Source organism: Tauraco erythrolophus, chromosome 14 (genome assembly GCF_009769465.1).
Source record: "Tauraco erythrolophus isolate bTauEry1 chromosome 14, bTauEry1.pri, whole genome shotgun sequence".
NCBI classification, from domain to species: domain Eukaryota; kingdom Metazoa; phylum Chordata; class Aves; order Musophagiformes; family Musophagidae; genus Tauraco; species Tauraco erythrolophus.
In genome coordinates this window covers 17,216,614-17,231,908 of record NC_141478.1, presented here as the reverse complement: position 1 = coordinate 17,231,908, position 15,295 = coordinate 17,216,614, and the positions used below count along the sequence as shown (strand labels likewise).

The 15,295-nt window shown below is 36.2% G+C and overlaps 1 protein-coding gene across 4 annotated transcripts in view; it reads right to left on the bottom strand.

Moving 5' to 3' along the window:
• ENTREP2 (endosomal transmembrane epsin interactor 2) overlaps positions 1-15,295 on the bottom strand; it is a 126,896-nt gene that overhangs the window by 44,378 nt on the left and 67,223 nt on the right. For all 4 annotated transcript variants that reach the window (XM_086620457.1, XM_086620458.1, XM_086620460.1 and 1 more), the window contains exon 3: positions 3,112-3,222. In XM_086620457.1, coding sequence (XP_086476583.1) covers positions 3,112-3,222 — 111 coding nt within the window. The remainder of the gene's footprint in view (positions 1-3,111; positions 3,223-15,295) is intronic.

The following is a 15,295-nucleotide window of genomic DNA, read 5'->3' as shown; positions in this document are numbered from 1 at the left end:
AAATCTCCGTTCTGGAACTGGGCTATGCCGTTCATCTCTATGTGAATCTGCACTTGCTTGGCTTTCCCTTGCTTTGTCTATTCCAACTAAACATAATTCAGGAAAAAAGGAGTCTTCCTTACATATGTTACTATAACCACAGGCCAATTTCAGCTGTATGACTGAAAAATAAATTATAAGCAATCTTTCTATACAGAGATAGATGCTATCACTATTCTTCTGAATAACAAGCAGCTGTAAATTTGATTAAAACTAGAGCATTTATTTTTAAAAGAATAAGCAATTTACAGTAAGACAGGTACACCCAATAAAGACAAATAAAGACTAAGAAATAAAATGTCACTAACAAAATTATATCTTGTGCAGTAATAGAGTATAAATTAAAATACACAAATTGCTTCATCCACATATGTTAAGGACAATTTTTAGAGATTAATTTTTTGGAAAAGAAAATCGTAAGACAGAAATGTTCTCATACACACATTAATGAGCAGCTTGAGTGTGTAACTGCCCTGTACACACCCTACTCTCACTGACTTAAAGCAGTATCTTGAGGTTTTGGCTGTAGGATCTACAGCTAATCATGGGGAAAAAATTTCAATTACATTTTCATAACAAGCCATTAAAGCTACTGGTATTTTTTGTTCCTCATTGTTGTACGTTGCTAAGCTGCAGGGTGAAGAGCACAAACACTAAATTCACAAATTACACATTCAAAATGCTGACATACAGCGAGCATGTTCATATTCACACAAAAAAACATATATTATGGAATCTACAATAAATCCTGAGTGTTTAAAGCAAAATAAGACCCTGTCTCTCAACATTTTTCTTCAAACAACTAGTCTACGTTTCTGAGTTTAAACTCCACAGTACGGTAGATACTATTACCACTTTTAAAGCCACACATTCAGCATGAGTGAGTTTGACAAAAAGTCACTGCAAGTAAAACAGAATTTATTTTGAATTTGACTTTTGTACTGTGCTTGGAAATTTACTAGTATATTTTTGTCTGGTATAGTTAAACGGGATGTTAACTACATGTCATACTGCATGGCTAGAAAAGCTGGATTTTGATGTCTAGAGCTGCATCGCTACACAGTTGTATCCTAGAAGGCAATTGAAGGACTTGGAGCCCTCTGATAATGTACACCCAGTCACACAGTGCAGGACTGCACAGATCTACTACACTAAAGTCAGCCATCAAAGGAATTAACATGAAATCTAAGCTTAGAGCAAGCTGTTATGAAATTAGTATTTTTTCTTTTTGAGTGAAAAACAGTAATAAAATAATTAAATATGTTCAACATAATATATTACCAAATTCTGAGTCAAATCTTGCACCTAATCATAAAGCAGTACTGTTCACTACAGTGCATCTCTCCCAGTGGATGGTCTGCAAGAACAGAACTCTAGAATTTCATACATATAACCACTTCAACACTGCAATACAATGTATTCACGTGCAAGTTCCCAGCTCGATTGAAATGAGGTTTTGAGTAAGGAAAATCTAAAAAGTAAGGTCTAGGCAGAAGAAACTGTATTTTTTCGGAAACAATTATGATATGATAAAAAGTCACAATGAAATTTAATTGCCCTCAACCAGTACAACACACTGTGGCAAAGCTACTTAGTATTTCATCATGCTCTGAAAACTGAAACTAGCAGATTGAAAATTTATCTTCTTTTGTCAGCTCAGTGTTCCACTAGTCCAGAGGAAAATTTGCACATTTCATCTATAGCAGGAATGAAAAGCTCAGGGAAGTACAAATGAAACTTAACAGCTGCCTTTTCATCTACTAGCCAAAAGAAAAACAGTATTTGCAAGATTCTTTCCTAAATGACAGTATTCCATTAATCTGGAGAAACTAGCAAAGGTTTCCTTTGAATTCTGCCACAAGAGTACAAATGGGGAAAGTACCCCCTCAAGAAGCACCTAGGTGCCCATCCACTAAACCTCTTCATGCCTAACCCAAGGGCAAAGCCTTCTTCCACCTGCAAAGCCTCTGCCTGCCCACTGAAAGCCTTTGTTTGATATCACACCCTTCCGTCACTGTTGAGGAGAGCGAGACTAGAGAAGGTAAGACAAAGGAGGGAAGAAGGAGGGCAAACATACAGCTAAAGAACCCAAGGCTATTTTAAAGTTCAAATCAAATTTGGTCCCATAAAATCTCTAAAATTTAGGATCTTTTGAAACAACTTTGAATTTCCAAGTGGAAAATATCCCAAACAACTGAAACACAATTTTTTCAAAAAGCTGAAGAAAGCTTATACAGTTAAACATTTTGATTGGTCTACTGACAGCCAGTTTATGCTAAAAAAAAAAAACCACTGATGCATATTCATAAACATTCTCCAGTCTACTTGTCAATCTCCTAATAGAAATTGTTTCTGAATTGGGGGGGATGGGGGAGGAGAATAACTGTTTTATTATTTACTTTAAATCAGAGATTTCAGACATGAGTTTAGTTCTGTGGACACCTTCATAACTTTAAGTCAGAAAATACAATAGAGTTCAATATAGATGTACTTTTATCCTGACATAAAATCATAAGGACTTTAGGTATACTGTACCTTTTAATAATTTAGAACATGCCACATCAGGATAATTTTTATTATTCTGTATTTTATTTAACAAAAGCAACATGTATTTGCTTTGGAAGTTAAAAAAAAGAACTAATTTAGGTTGACAAATGAAATACTAACATACACGCACCAAAACATTACTATCAGTACATCCGTGACGCACGCTGGCTGTGTAAGGAGGTACTGGGTACTCCTGATACCGCTGACATCAAATGGTAATCAGTGCACTGCTTTGACGTGGCCTGTGTTCCACCCATTCTGTTTAAGTGTCATTTGTATCGTGACATTTACAAGCAAGTCTTTCTAATATTACAATTTGATTTTTGAGGCTACAAAACACTGTAAATATATTAGCAGTTTAACTCTCAAACTTTTCTCAACATGATTTTTCATGTTGCAAGGTCTATAGATGGCTCCACTAAACACACACTGTTTTGAAAATTAAAGGAATACATGTATAAAAACCAAACAAATGAAAAACATAATCCATTGCCCTTTACAAGAGACTTGGTTTTCATTACTCACCAACTGACATCCTTCCAGGGACTTTACCAGCTGAGCATTCTGACAAGAGAGAATGGAACCAGCCAAGTTCAGCATTACGCACACTGCAGATAGCAGCATGAAAAAGGTTATCTGGAAAATACCAAACAGCCTATTATTATTCACTGCAAGAAAAAAAACGAGAAAAAAGATATCATTTACATGTTCAAGAACTTCCAGCCTATCATACAATTACATAGATGGTAACATTTTATATCTTTTAAAGAAGAATTCACATCAATTTTGTTCAGTCTTAGGACCATATCTAGACATTTGATGTAGGTACATTTCCCCGCTGTGCTGGAAGAGTTATACTTCCCAAAACTGCAGAGGAGAGACAAAAATAAATTTACAATTCAACCAATTTCTCAACTGATTACTCTCTATTCCTTCAGAATTTGCATGCCCAAAGAAAGGCAACGAAGCTGGTGAAGGGTCTGGAGCACAAGTCTCATGAGGAGAGGCTGAGGAAACTGGGGATGTTCAGCCTGGAGAAAAGGAGGCTGAGGGGAGATCTTATTGCTCTCTGCAACTACCTGAAAGGAGGCTGTAGCATGGTGGAGGTCAGTCTCTTCTCCCAAGTAACAAGCAATAGGACAAGAGGAAATGGCCTCAAGTTGTGCCAGGGAAGGTTTAGATTGGATATTAGGAAAAATTTCTTCACCAAAAGGGTTGTGTCAAGCATTGGAACGGGCTGCCCAGGGAGGTGGCTGCGTCACCATGACTGGAGATATTTAAAAGATGTGTTGATGTGGTGCTTAGGGACTACAGTTTAGTGGTGGACCTGGTAGTGTTAGGTTAACGGGTGGACTCGATGATCTTAAAGGTCTCTTCAACTTAAATGATCCTATGATTCTATGAAAGCTGGTAGAATGCAGCAATGTAACAAAGGCTGCACTAGTCCTGTGTTATGGCAGAAGATCTGAAGAGCCATCCCAGGAAATATGAAAGGGTAGAGCCACATGAGGCTCCCCTTTACACTCCCTCACAGGCAAGAGGGAGTGTAAAGGGGAGGGCTTTAATTTGCATTACTGAAATTTTGAAATAGAATGGCATTAGCTTAAAGCAGAAATGATGCTCAGAGCAACAGTACTGAACATCATCCTTCAAAATAACAAGAATCAACCATTAGATTATTGGGGTTTTTTCCAGATAGGAACTTTAGTAGTAAGACTCTTTAGTGAAATGATACAGTACAAAACAAAACCAAAAAAGAGCCAAGTATCTTTCATTTCCTCCTTCTACTGAGTGAAGAAAGAACTGTTTAGGGTGCAGGACTCAGGAAATTATCAACCATAATGCAGCTTATGCTGGAGGAGAATCACAAAACAAGAACTTTCATATTTTTATAAAACAGAAGTGGACTACTATGCCTTCAAGGACTAACCAGATTGCCAGCCACCAATATTTATGAAGCTTATCTTTCTAAGTGAAACAAATACACTGGCTTATTTCATTCCTTCAGCAGCAACAATCAAGAAAACAGAAGAGAGCCGTGGGATCACACACAGTCCTGCTGTTCACCCTGCCCACAACACGTTCATACAGAACTAACACAACTGCTTAATCTCATCCCCCTTTTTGTGTTAACTACTCAGCATAAAAAGAAACATAAAGCATTAAGATGAATATAGTGAAAAAAAAAAAAGATTATCACAATTCTATTCATGTTTCTTCAAAAACTATATACATATTCCACATATTTATGCTTTTATGCATACTCTTCTGGAGTATTGCAAATGCTTTGAAGTGATTCCATTGTGTTTTGATCACAGGCAAAATTAAGATCTACTATCTAGATAAAGATTGATGTCTGAGGTAGGTACATTGCCTTTTAAGATAAAGAAATTAAGCATATTGGGTTATTTCATACAGAGGTCACCTCTAGACAGTTCTTTACTAGGTCAAGTATCTCTAAAGGTCTTCATCTGACTGATCAGATCACTGAACAAACCATAAATAAAAGAACAGACATGCAGGATCACAGAAGACTTTTTTATGTTCTTCAGTAGAATGAACATCTCATTAATTCAAAGGTGAATTACTTTAGAAGCAAAGAACAGCAGACACTGCCTTTTAGTCATTTCTCTGTCAATTACTCTGCTTCTGCACTACTTGAAATGAATGACACCAAGAAAGAGCACCCAATGTGCACGAGTCTACAAACGGAAATACCACATTCTGGGATTCTAACAAGGAGGCAGTTAGCAGCCTCTGCCCTAATGCTACCAATTCAACTGTAATGAACATACTTATTCCTCTGTAAATTCTCTTTTGACATGACCTCTCTAGCAAACAACAAGGATTACTAGAGCAGTTGATCCCAATCAAAAGAAAAAGCTTTAATTACCACAAATGCTCTGATAAGCCTTGATTATTTCTGCAATATCAACCCGACACAAAATGCAGTGTATCCATATTTCAGTTCATTAACTGACTCTTCTTTTTGTTCCATATGTGCACAAAGACCACACTATACTGTTTCCTTTCAAGCAAGAAATCAAAGTAGTCCAAACTACAAAAGAAAGGAGTTAGAGAGGGAATACATACAGAAAACTCTTCTTAAACTCTTAACTACTGGTAAGTAACTCTGTTTTCTTCTCAGTGTTATTAATATTCACTTTCTGAATAATTTAAAATACTATCCTCCTCTACTACCACAAATTACACAGAGATGATCATCAGAGGTCTCCAAGTACAGCCAATCACAGGACAATTCCACAAACAGGAGCCCAATCCCCACAGCTTTCTGTAAAGATTGTGCTAGATAAAAACCTGAATGGCATCTCAAATGACAATTTTCTGCGGGTGTCAAGGATGAAGGCTTTTGTCCGTAACAATACCGATACACATTGAGACCCAGCACAGTTAACACTGCACACTGGATCAGCATGCAGCCAGTGGTCTCATACCAGGACTTGACATGGTCCAAAATCAACTGATACCTATAGAGAGAGGAGCGCCTAGGGATGTAACAAGTCAGTGTGCACTTCGAAAGTGCCAACTCTCATGCAAGTAGAGTGATGTTTTCCTGACAACCAATGCCTGAAGCGATGCTTCAAAACTGTAGGCAGGAAGTTTAGATAAAAAGTGGTTAAACTAGCTTCCTTACAACAGGTTCCATGATCTCATTACAAGCTATCTTGAAAAAATAATTCCTTTCTTCTAAAACTTGCCATTTTGTTTGGTACCACCTTTTGCTAAGAAAAAATATGAATAATTATGCCCTGCTGATCTTTTCCAGGTCAGTAATGCCTTTTGTAAAATTGCATCTGTCTTATTCAAGACAAAGAGTCATCACATCTATCACTGTTCCTGTCACCTTTCTCTTATGCTTTTCCAGTGAGGTATTTGGAACTACGCTCCGCATTCAATACATGGCTTTAAACTGTGACATACATTATGAGATACTATGGCTTGTTCTGTATTTGCTTCTTAATAAAAACCTAGCATTTTATGTGTATTACTGAATGCCAAGTATTGAACTCCTCTGTCACACAGCATTTATCATAATTCAACTGTTAAGCCCTCCTCTGTAGCATTTACACCACTAGCAATAAGTCACACACATGATATCCAGTACATATATTTTTGATATAGCAACGCTTATGCAGAAGGCAACACTGGAAGGAAGTAACACCAGGGGAACAAACAGATTTCCCAGGGTAGCAGGTTTATCTCCTCACTCTGGCTCTGCTAATAACCAGCCGTTTGGCCTCAGGCAAGCTGCTTCCACTGAATGCCTTTTCCAGACATGTGAAGTAAGAACTTCGAGACCATATAACTTTATAAGTACCTTCATGCATCTGACATATTATATTGCAAAAAGTATGAATCAAGAATTTATGTACCAGAACATAAATGAGGATCTCCTTCAGATTTCTGCAGGTCCAGTCTCGTAAGCTTGAGCTTCAAAAGTTTCTTTTGGCAACATGTTGAATCTTACTGTACCGCTTCCTATGGGCAAACATCCACTTGTTTTGCTGACCAAAGCACATACAGAGCATTTTTCTGTTACAAAGCCCTTTAAAGTGTCTGAAGAAAAAGTTTCAAGGATGAATAGGCCATTCCAGAATAAGCCATCTTCCAAGGAGTAGTTTGCACTTTCACTTTGAACTGAATGTCAAAATAAGACACAATCTCACCTCAAACACAGCTGTGTGAAAGTTGACTCACTGAAAACTTCAGCCATAAGCAAATGTACCAAGCATGCAGCACCCCCCCCCTTCTCAGTACCTGATACCAAGGAGGTGCAGATACCTTTACGCCAGCTATGTGGAAGAAAATAGGCAAATGTGTAAAGCAAAATAACTGCTGCATATGAATAAATCGGGAGCACGGTAAGAAGGAAGAGTATGCATTAAATACTGTTTGAACTGCGACTTACTACTACAAGGAGGAAGAAGTCTATGGATGGAAAGTAATTAGAGCTCTCCAAAAGGGATGTAAATATTGTATCAGATGAAACCGAATTTGTAAAAGCAAGCTTTTATTTCTTTCCTCAGACTTTCATTTTGGAAATATACACAAAACAAGATTTTCTTTTCATTGCTGGCATTTCAGTCACTACTTCCCCTCATGGTTTTCAGTGGTTTGATAGTCAAGGCACTAACATTTAGAAAATAATACCTTCTGTGCTGATGAAACACCACTCAACACCACTGTGTAGCATACTTCGAGAAAAATCAGGAATTGGGATGCTGAGCTTGCTTCTGCAAACCTGCCAAGCTTCTGTACTTGTAATACTGTGTCTGTGTGTTTTTTCCTGTTAATTCCTGTCCTGTAGTGCCCTGAAAGGTCATGAAGTCATCCTTGAATGAGCTTTTTTTTTTTGTATTATTGAAATATTTTGTAGAAAGCAAGTTTTTTGAGACACTGTAGTTAGACATTAGATACCGCAGACTTTTTCCAATCATATTAAATACGTAGGATATATTTGATGTAGTTTAAAATATATACATTTTAACATACACATTTATGATTTGTGAAACAGCAACAATAGCCAGAGACAAATGGGCTTGTTTCTGTCAACTACTGTATCAGTAGATCAAAAACTTGCAGCACCATATTTTGCTTACAAAGCTTTGGCTTACATGGTCTACACATAGTAACACTATCATTTATTCTACAGAATTTATAGTTTCCCTGATAGAGACAGAAGGACACAACTGAAAATTTGAGCACCAAGCATTACGAAGCGGTGAGATCAGTAACTGTGCGGGTACTAAGCTAGTGCAGGATTATCTGGAGCCCAGACACAACCTACCTGATGGATCAGCCAGACACTGCATTGAATATGAAGACTTCTGACTTTTCTGTGAAGTCAGCTTCTCCACAACAAACACGTGTGCATTCCCTTTCCCCACAGAGCAGACAAGCAGCTCACCTCATTTCGCCACAGGATAAATAATATTTTTATGGCTAATGGTGCGCTTGTGGGAAACTTATGTGAGTAGCCAAAGCACTGTACATTCATCCCTCTCCTTATTTCAGACTAACATGTCTTCTTGACTATTTTACTAAATAATCACACCTCTAATCAGAAGTAGGATGACATTTTAAGATGTCATACTGAGTAACAACTAATAGTCTGTATATATACTCTCTTCCAATAGTCCCTTTAAAATCTCTATAGAAAATCAAAAATTTATTAACATATAACCCTAAGAATACAGGATCACTTCTCATCAAATCAAGAAGTAGTAATTACATTTTATTGTTGTTACTATTATGATTAATACACTATTATAATTTACTATTATTTTTATCTTAGTGACCTAACGGATATTTACATATTTCAATATATCCGACCCCATTTTTTCCGTATTCTCAAATCATTCATCCAGGAAAAAAGAGTTCAGACTAAGTACACTCAAATTTTATCTGCTTCTGTAATCAGAAATCTAAGATGGAAAAAAAACCCACATAAAAATCTCTTAAATCACAGAATCCATAGACTAAAAGACTTGATGGACAGTGACTCTTACTTCTGTTCAGCATGGTGCTATGCGCATTAAGCAGCACCTGTGTTAAGCAGAGCCTGTCCCAGATGAGTAAGACCAGTTGCCCAGTAAGAGAAAGCTCAAGGCAGGGAAGATTGCTCCAACTGCAAGATCTGGGCCAGAGGGTCTCTGCAGGGAGCAGAGCGCAAGGAGCAGGCAGAGCAGGCAGTAGCAACCAGGCTGCACAGAGGACAGAAGGAACGATGCTAACCTGACAAACAGAGCAGTGTGCTGCCACTCAGAAAATTGAGGAAAGCAAGGATTCCCCACAAAGCTACCTGGATTCTGAGAAGATTCCTATAAAGACTCTTCAAAAATTTATATCCTCTTTTCTCTAATTCCATTATAAAAGGTAACTATCATGGTTTATATTTGAAGAAAAACTGGTTTTAAAAGCATATTGATCTTCTCTACCCAATTCATTATAGGAGAATGCCTAGACAGCTCTACCTCAAATTCCTGGCCAGCACAAGGTCCTACCATGAACAAAAAACAAAATGCCACTCTTCAATTAGGGAAAAAAAAAAAAAAAAAAAAGCAGAAGCAGCTAGTAACAGTGGGAAGTCAAAACTAGACTAAGCTATTGATTTTTATTAAGATATATTAACCATTGGAATACTGTATCTGTAATGAAGTGTTCATCACAAAGGCAACATCAGATAGCCTTTCTTGAAATATTTTTTAAAAAAATAAAAAATGTTGGACTATATGCCACAACTCCAAAGGAAGTTTTACAGTTCATGATCAAAGTTCTTTGGCCTATTATTTTAAGATGTCATAGTACCTGATTTTATTGATCCCATCGCCTTTGTAATTTATTCAGCTATAAAGTATACAACACAAAAATATCAGAAGATAAAACTCAAACTTCTTTTAATTACAGATTACAGAATTAAATAGATAACTCATACATAATTTTAAAATGAGCCCATTTTAAAAACTTCCTACACAGAAATGGCCATCAAACCGACACTGTTGACCAATGGCTTGCAAGGGCACGAGAAACAAGAGAAACGATAAAATTTAGCTTCCCATTATTTGCCTCATAAGAGAGACTATTTTGTTTCATGAATCAATTATATCACTTTCAAAACTATTTGTCAACACTTGCTAAGAAGAGACTGGTAATGAAAAAGTGTTGGTATTTCAGATCTGTTTAATTCATCATTCTATGTCTTTTGCCTAAATTAAAATAAAGGTTTGAACAAAAATATTTTCTCTAGGTCTGAAGCAATGTTCTGTATTAAACAGGCAAAAATATTCCCTGCTGTGTGGCACAGCATCAGGTTAAAGATTTTAATGTTTTTATGTGAAGAACCATAAATTATGTTCTGTTTTATTCTCAAATATATCGAACCATTCAATTCCAGTTATTATTAAATTAAACTACATTTCCTCCAGATAAAATTATTTTTGACTAGGTCTAATGAGGCTATTTAACTTTTTAAGAGAAAGCTGAAACCTAAGTACAAATATTAAATTACATGCAACTATTTCTAATTTCAGAGCTAAATATTTCAGATTAAAATTTCTAAAATTAAACTTGGTGTACGTGATTTTATTGACTATGTTACAGTCCTATTAACTTGTTTTCATTCAAATAGATCCGGTAATTTAATTAATTTGTTACTAGTTGGTCATATCTTCATTTCTATATTTCTTTATAAAAATTTTCTGTGGAAAATCCTAACTAGAACTTCAAAAAATATGCCACTTGAGATCACAATAAATGCTACTGGTTTTAATTTACAAGAAAAAATTATGTCTCTCTCCTACTGTCTTATTTATTGTTAGAGTAGCAATCAGCTTTGACCAAGAGTCAGTAAGTCATATCTTCAAAATAATTATCTGAAAGCTGTTGACAAGAGCACAGTGAACAGCAAGGGGCACTGTATGTTTCCAGTAGGATTTGCATCACAAACAGCATGTATTCAAAGACCAGAAGTAGTAGTTTCGTTTCTGCCTATATTACTGTGCAGTAAATAACAATAATAACAATAAAGTTAGGGATTTGGTAGTTGCTTTCCAGACTTTTGAAGAACCCTGGAATCAAAAATGCGACCTTGTCTCTGTACACACAAGTACAGAGCGACAGATAAAGGGAAAGATCTATTTATTTCAAAACAAATCTCCTCTAATATTTCATAATAAGAGTATTCCATTCAATACCTCCAAGAAATTCCCTGTCAGTAAAGGCAATTCGAATAGGTGAAAGTTCTAATGGCCATACAAATTACACCCTCAAGTGTGATCAGATTGAAGAACTGCAACACAACAGTGAGTTTAACATTGTCATATTCTACATACGACAATACATGTTTGTTATTTCTGCAATGCTATATTGCAGCAGTGTCAATTTACAGGTTTTTAAAATATTTTTTAGGAAAGTATAACGAGGACCTGATTTAGTAATAAAGCCCTCGTGCTCTCAGCACGAAATGAAAAGCTTAGTCCAAACAGATAGTTTTATTAGTTGCTCTGCAGGTTATATCATCTTCCTAGCATTCTTCGCTGGGCAGCAATCAGTTCTAGATCTAGATCTGCAGTAATTAATTTTGATATGTAAAAAACTTTTCAGCCTGTTTCAAACCCTTTTCAGGCCCTAACAATAATCCATTCCTCTCGTCCCCTCTGCCTTCTCCTCCACCCCAGTGAGCAGCACCAGAAGTTAACTTGCAGGTTTAAGGCATGCTTGCTTCTGCTTTTCCGTTCTTTGCTAAGGTGCTGATTGCAGCGACAACTGAAGAAATTCTGACAAAGCAAAAAGGAAAAGGATTTTGCAGCCACACTGCAACAAGATCCTTTCCAAAAGCAAGCCTCATGCTCTCAGCACTGCTTTGCCATGCGAGGATGAACACCTATCAGGCAAAGGCACTACCACCACTCTGTGCAAATTCGTACTGAAACTTTTACCATTTGCTTTCAAGACCTTTGCACCAAAGGTTCTGAAATGGATAGATCTCGTGTGTCTGCTAGGAGCCTTGAGCCTATAATGCGTTTAATTGTGTCAATCTATTCCATGAGTGACAAACACATCCCTTTGCCCCCGCAACGTTTACACGCTGAAATCAGTACCATCAAATTCTCCAAGATTCTGCATGTTGACCCTCACTACAAACTTTCCAAACTTTCAAGGCTTCCAATAAATACACAAATATATAGACATACATAAGTATAAACCAACAAATTATATTGTAAAATATAAATTACATGATTACATAATACATATAGTATATACAATATATTGTACTATACTGCTAAAATATATTTAAACCAGACAATATGACATAGTTCTTTTCACATTGACCCATTTTAAAAGTGCATTTTATACTTATCTTAACATCAGTGGTCTACAGGCTACTGCTATATAAGAGGAACAAGAAGGGGAGCTTTGCTTTTTTGCAGATAGAATTCAAGCTCTCTCTTGAAGTATTTCAGTAATGGAACAGACTTCCAATAGCAATTTTAACAAAGCAAACGTTGCTAGTAATTATTTTCATAGCGGAGAACAAGTTTGAGGTTTGTCAAATAGTCTATTAAAAGGGCGAGTAACAGTTGGAACACTACAAAACCTCATACAAAGTTTGCTACACGAAAATAAGCACTCAAAATTATCTTTCAATGTTCTGCAGTTAATACCACAACAAAATTAATCAGGTAATCTTTACTATATGTGCAGGCAGTCAATGGAAGTCATTTTGATGGAAAAATTTTTTTATATAGTCATATATATTGTCTAATTTTTATCACTAGTATTTCCATTTATACATGATAGCTTTCCTAAATAAAAAAATCCATATGTATGAAATCTAATTTAAAATATTATTTTGATAGAGAAAGAAATCAAACAGCACTAATTTATTTTAATACCACTCAAAAAGTTGTCAATGCTTCGAAATGACTGCTCCAGCTCTACAATCAGGTGGAAAAAGCAGAGTTTATATCCAGTGTGATCATGAGCACTTCAAACAAATGCTTTCTGAATAGAACTGTGATCACGTAAGCCAGATTTAGAACTTGCAACTATTTCAGTCATACCAGCTTAATTTTCCTTCCAACGTATTCTCTGAGGAAGTAAAAATTGAAACTTTTTTAGATTACTGAATAAAACTCTATTTCTCAAAAATGTTCCATGACAATATCAGAACATGGTTAGGTTAGGAAAGAAGACATATTTCTAAATCAGTTTTGTATATAACAAAACAATCCATATTGAAAAAAACAGCCAGCTAAATCAGTAAATAGAAATTTATACATTTTTTAAAAAGTGTAAGTAGTCTAGTAACTTTAAAACAAATCTATGTAAGACTGAATTTATACTTCCATAGCAGCTGCATTAATAGGGTCATCCATATATACAATATATTACTTATTGCAAGTGTCACATTGCTGGAAGGAGTCACCTCCGTGGAAGTGTTGGTGAAATGCTACTCTGTATAAATTAACCTTCCATAACATTTGTAGCAGAATACCCTGAGGAAATAAAAGTCCATGTTGTCCTGCTGACAAGGACAAGCATCAAAAGGCTACGCAAGCAGCCCTTCCTAGCACTAGCACAATTACAGAGAAGCGGACTGTAAAGGTCAGATACACAGACATTTTGCATGTCTTTCTCAAAATATTAATAACGACATCTCATGTGCAATTATTCTTACTAATGAACAACTGGGTGGTCTCTCTGAAAGCTATCACACCAGGAAACTTTCACTTTGGTCATTAAGGAAGAAGGGTTCCTTCAGGTAAGCAAGGTCAGCAAGCCACAACTGCTAAGTTATCTCAACAGCACAGAAGCATTTTCAGTGTCGATTGCTGGCAGCTGTCACTCGTTTCTATTAAAAAGCAAATCCCTATGTATATAAATTACTTATATGACTATACAGATTATAATATGAACGCAAAACAAGCAGACAGAGTACAGCTTCATAGCTTTGGAAAATTTTTGTAGTGGATACAACAATTATGCTTTTTTTGAAATCATATGGTAAAACACAGAGACAGAGATTGGTAACTTCATGATACGCTTATCTCTGTACATCGAAGTACACTCAGAAATGTGTCTATGCTGTGGTCACTTTTACTACCCTAAACTGCTGGTCTCCTCAAACAGAATAAAGCCACTGAATTATTCTGATAGGCTGAATTTTCATTAAAAATGCCAAATTAAAAGAAATGAGATCTCCTAATCCATCTTCAACTCAAACGGAAATAAAAATGTCAGCAAATCGACTTTTTAATTACATTGCTCTTTAAGAAGACCAAACATGATAACAGTATTAATAAACAAGCTAGGCTGATGACCAAACACAGCAGCTGAAGAGAGATCAAAATAAGTCAAAACAACCTCAATTGCTTTTTCTCTTAATCAGCTTTTAATACTGTAATGCTACGGAAATCAGCAAAGAGAGAACACCTGTAAAATCACAGGTTAAAAAAAAGCAAAGAGACTGCTTCTGACTGCTGCCCATGTCCATTTCCCTACCTCACTGGGAACAGAAATCACAGGAGCGAAAGGATTTTGGGACTCTGTAGAATAAAGCCACTATTGCCACATCTCAGAGGCGATGGTCAATTTGTGTTTTGCTGCCACACTCAGAAGCAGTTCAAGGCTCTGGAATACTCTGAGGGGACAATTTTCATTGCTTACTGTCTTTGAACAGAAAAGACGTCCTTCTCCTTCCCGGTCCTTTTTGGAGGTGGCTCTATTTGATCACATACAGCACTGCCCTGAAGAGCATGGCTATATCAAACTTAAAGTCTGGCCAGTTCAGAAAATGACAACTTTTTTTGGGGGTGGCAGCTGTTTTTTTTGTTTCCTTGATAGAGTTTGCAGTGCTTTTTAGCTTATCCTTCCTCCCTCCTGCCCACTGAAGAGGTACGATTCTTTACTTCCGGTGAATAAAAGTCACACATTTAGTAGAAAATTTCTATGTAACCATAAAACATTTGAAAACAAAAACATTTAGGAGAAACTAAATTAAAAATTTTTGTTTGCCATGTTTCCTTGGATATTAGGATGTACTGTCTCTTTTCCTGAGCATAAAATGGATACATGCCATTTAGAACTAAGCATCTTACGACATAGATTTGGATAAATTATTATTACTGCTGCTCATGGCTATATAAAATCTACTATATGGAAGAAAACTAATCACCACCTGGTTCTA